This window comes from Octopus bimaculoides, chromosome 1 (assembly GCF_001194135.2).
Source record: "Octopus bimaculoides isolate UCB-OBI-ISO-001 chromosome 1, ASM119413v2, whole genome shotgun sequence".
In the NCBI taxonomy this organism is placed as follows: Eukaryota; Metazoa; Mollusca; class Cephalopoda; order Octopoda; family Octopodidae; genus Octopus; species Octopus bimaculoides.
In genome coordinates, this window is record NC_068981.1 from 90,972,840 (window position 1) to 90,975,225 (window position 2,386).

At 37.3% G+C, this 2,386-nt stretch overlaps 1 protein-coding gene across 1 annotated transcript in view; it reads left to right on the forward strand.

Annotated features, from left to right (window-relative positions):
• LOC128247334 (dipeptidase 1-like) overlaps positions 1 to 2,386 on the forward strand; it is a 31,629-nt gene that overhangs the window by 7,278 nt on the left and 21,965 nt on the right. Inside the window, exon 4 of the mRNA XM_052966512.1 lies at positions 570 to 664. Within this exon, the coding sequence (XP_052822472.1) occupies positions 570 to 664 (95 nt within the window). The remainder of the gene's footprint in view (positions 1 to 569; positions 665 to 2,386) is intronic.

The window sequence follows — 2,386 nt, forward strand, 5'->3', positions numbered from 1 at the left end:
ACTAAGCAATGAACTAGGCGATGAACTAGAGCGATGAACTAAGCAATGAACTAGGCGATGAACTAGAGCGATGAACTAAGCAATGAACTAGGCGATGAACTAGAGCGATGAACTAAGCAATGAACTAGGCGATGAACTAGAGCGTTGAACTAAGCAATGAACTAGGCGATGAACTAAGCAATGAACTAGGCGATGAACTAGAGCGATGAAGTAGTGGAATCGTTTCATTGTCGGATGAGTTGCTTTGTAGTTTATACTTGCGAATCTTCGCGTTCTGAGAGAACCACTCACATTGACGTAATTCCGTAATGGGCTTAACCCACATCCCAGCTTAACACGTGATTGTGGGGTGCCTTTAACGCTGGAGTTGTCTCTGTTACAAGAATTCGGGGCAGGTCGTCGGCTTGCGAGTGCCATCATCTTTCTCATTCACGTGAAAAGACATTGAAAGTGTCATCATCCTTCAAACAAAGTGATGAAAATGAGTACATTCTTTCAAGTCTAAATTCTACAAATACATATAAAATTATTAGATGTAAATTTTGTTCCTTTGATTTTAATCTACTTTTATATTTATTATCAATACAGACCACATTGACCACATAAAAAACGTGGCTGGAGTTGACACTGTTGGTATTGGAGGAGACTATGATGGCGTCGAGAGGTAGGATCTCTGTTTCTTACTAATCGCACCTCATTTAACTGAAATTTTCTGTTAAAGTCAAAATATTATCACCGTATATGATTATTTAAGACATCCATCCATCTATCGATCGATCGATCGATCGATCTATCCATCCATCCATCCATCCATCCATACACACATACATACATATGCATACACGCAGATACACATACATACATATGCATACACGCAGACACACACACACCCACACACGCACACACACACACACACACACACACGTACATACATACATGCGCACTTGCATATACAATAAGCACATACATACATATATATGCATACACACACATACATGCACACACACACATATATATACAAACACACATACCTACATACATACGCACATACTGGGACTCTGCGATATGTAACACACTGCCAAAATACCAATCTTGGGAAATTAGGCTTCTCAAAACAAGAATGGAGAAAGCTGATTCGTAGACTTCAGATCCAATCCATGATTGGGACTGTAAAAATATGTAAGACTTCCAGAAGTTGATCATTTAAATATATATGAGCATGTCTAGATATGCAACTATATGCATGAGAACATACAAATTTGAAAATATACATACATACATACATGCAAAAATACCCTGTTGGCGATGTTGGAATTCCAATGAAGGAACCTTGGTTCTAAGTTAGAAATCGGCTCTCTCTCTCTCTCTTTTGGTAAGAAATCTTGAATTGAAACTGAATAATGTCATACGTACATACATACATATATTTTATAAATAAAAGAAAAAAACAATGCTAATCTTCAAAAGGGAGCCTAACACGGAAATATAGAAACACGTGGTAAAAGTACAAATCATTGGCTTGCATTATTTTTCATAACTCCAATAGTTTGGGCTTGAAAGTGTTATAAAAGTATCAAACTATAACATTCTACTATACACACAGGCGCATACACACACCTACACACACATATATACACATATATTTACGTATATCTAGTTCCCTCTCTGTATATAGTGCATGTATGTATATTTATATGTGTGTGTGTTTGTGTGTGTGTGTGTGTGTGTGTGTGTGTGTGTGTGTGTGTGTGTGTGTGTGTGTGTGTGTGTGTGTGTGTGTGTGTGTGTGTGTGTGTGTGTTTGTATGTATGTGTGTCTGAAAAGACTGTCGGATCAGCAATGAGTAGGCCAATTGCTTCATTATGAACTGTAAACCAAAGAAGTCTTTTTAGCCCAGCTGTTGTGAAACAGTTTTCCGGTGTCTCAATACAATTAAGTAGACCATGTTTGTTAAGAATCAACGCTTATGCAAAGATAAGAAGAGAAACTGCGCGCTCATCGCCGCCTTGCCTTGTTGGGCAACACATAATATCACCAAAAGCAATTCAATGCTCAATTGATATTACAAATGGTTGCAGATCAATGACTATATTAGCTTCATCTACTATTTCTTTTCATAGTTATCGACTAATATGCAAAGTGCCATCACTAAGGGTAAAGCGCCGTTTTGAATAAAAAAGTATATATATATATATGTATATATATGCAAACGCACATATATCTACGATAAAAACATTTGCATTTAACACGTTTCGTAGAAGCGTGAGAATCACGTCTGATAATTCGGATGAGGACTTCTGAGTGACAGAACTTTCCCACTTTCTAATCTAAGTAAGGCCATTGGATTATGAGTACAGTTCGTTGTCATTAGATTAATCACTTCACG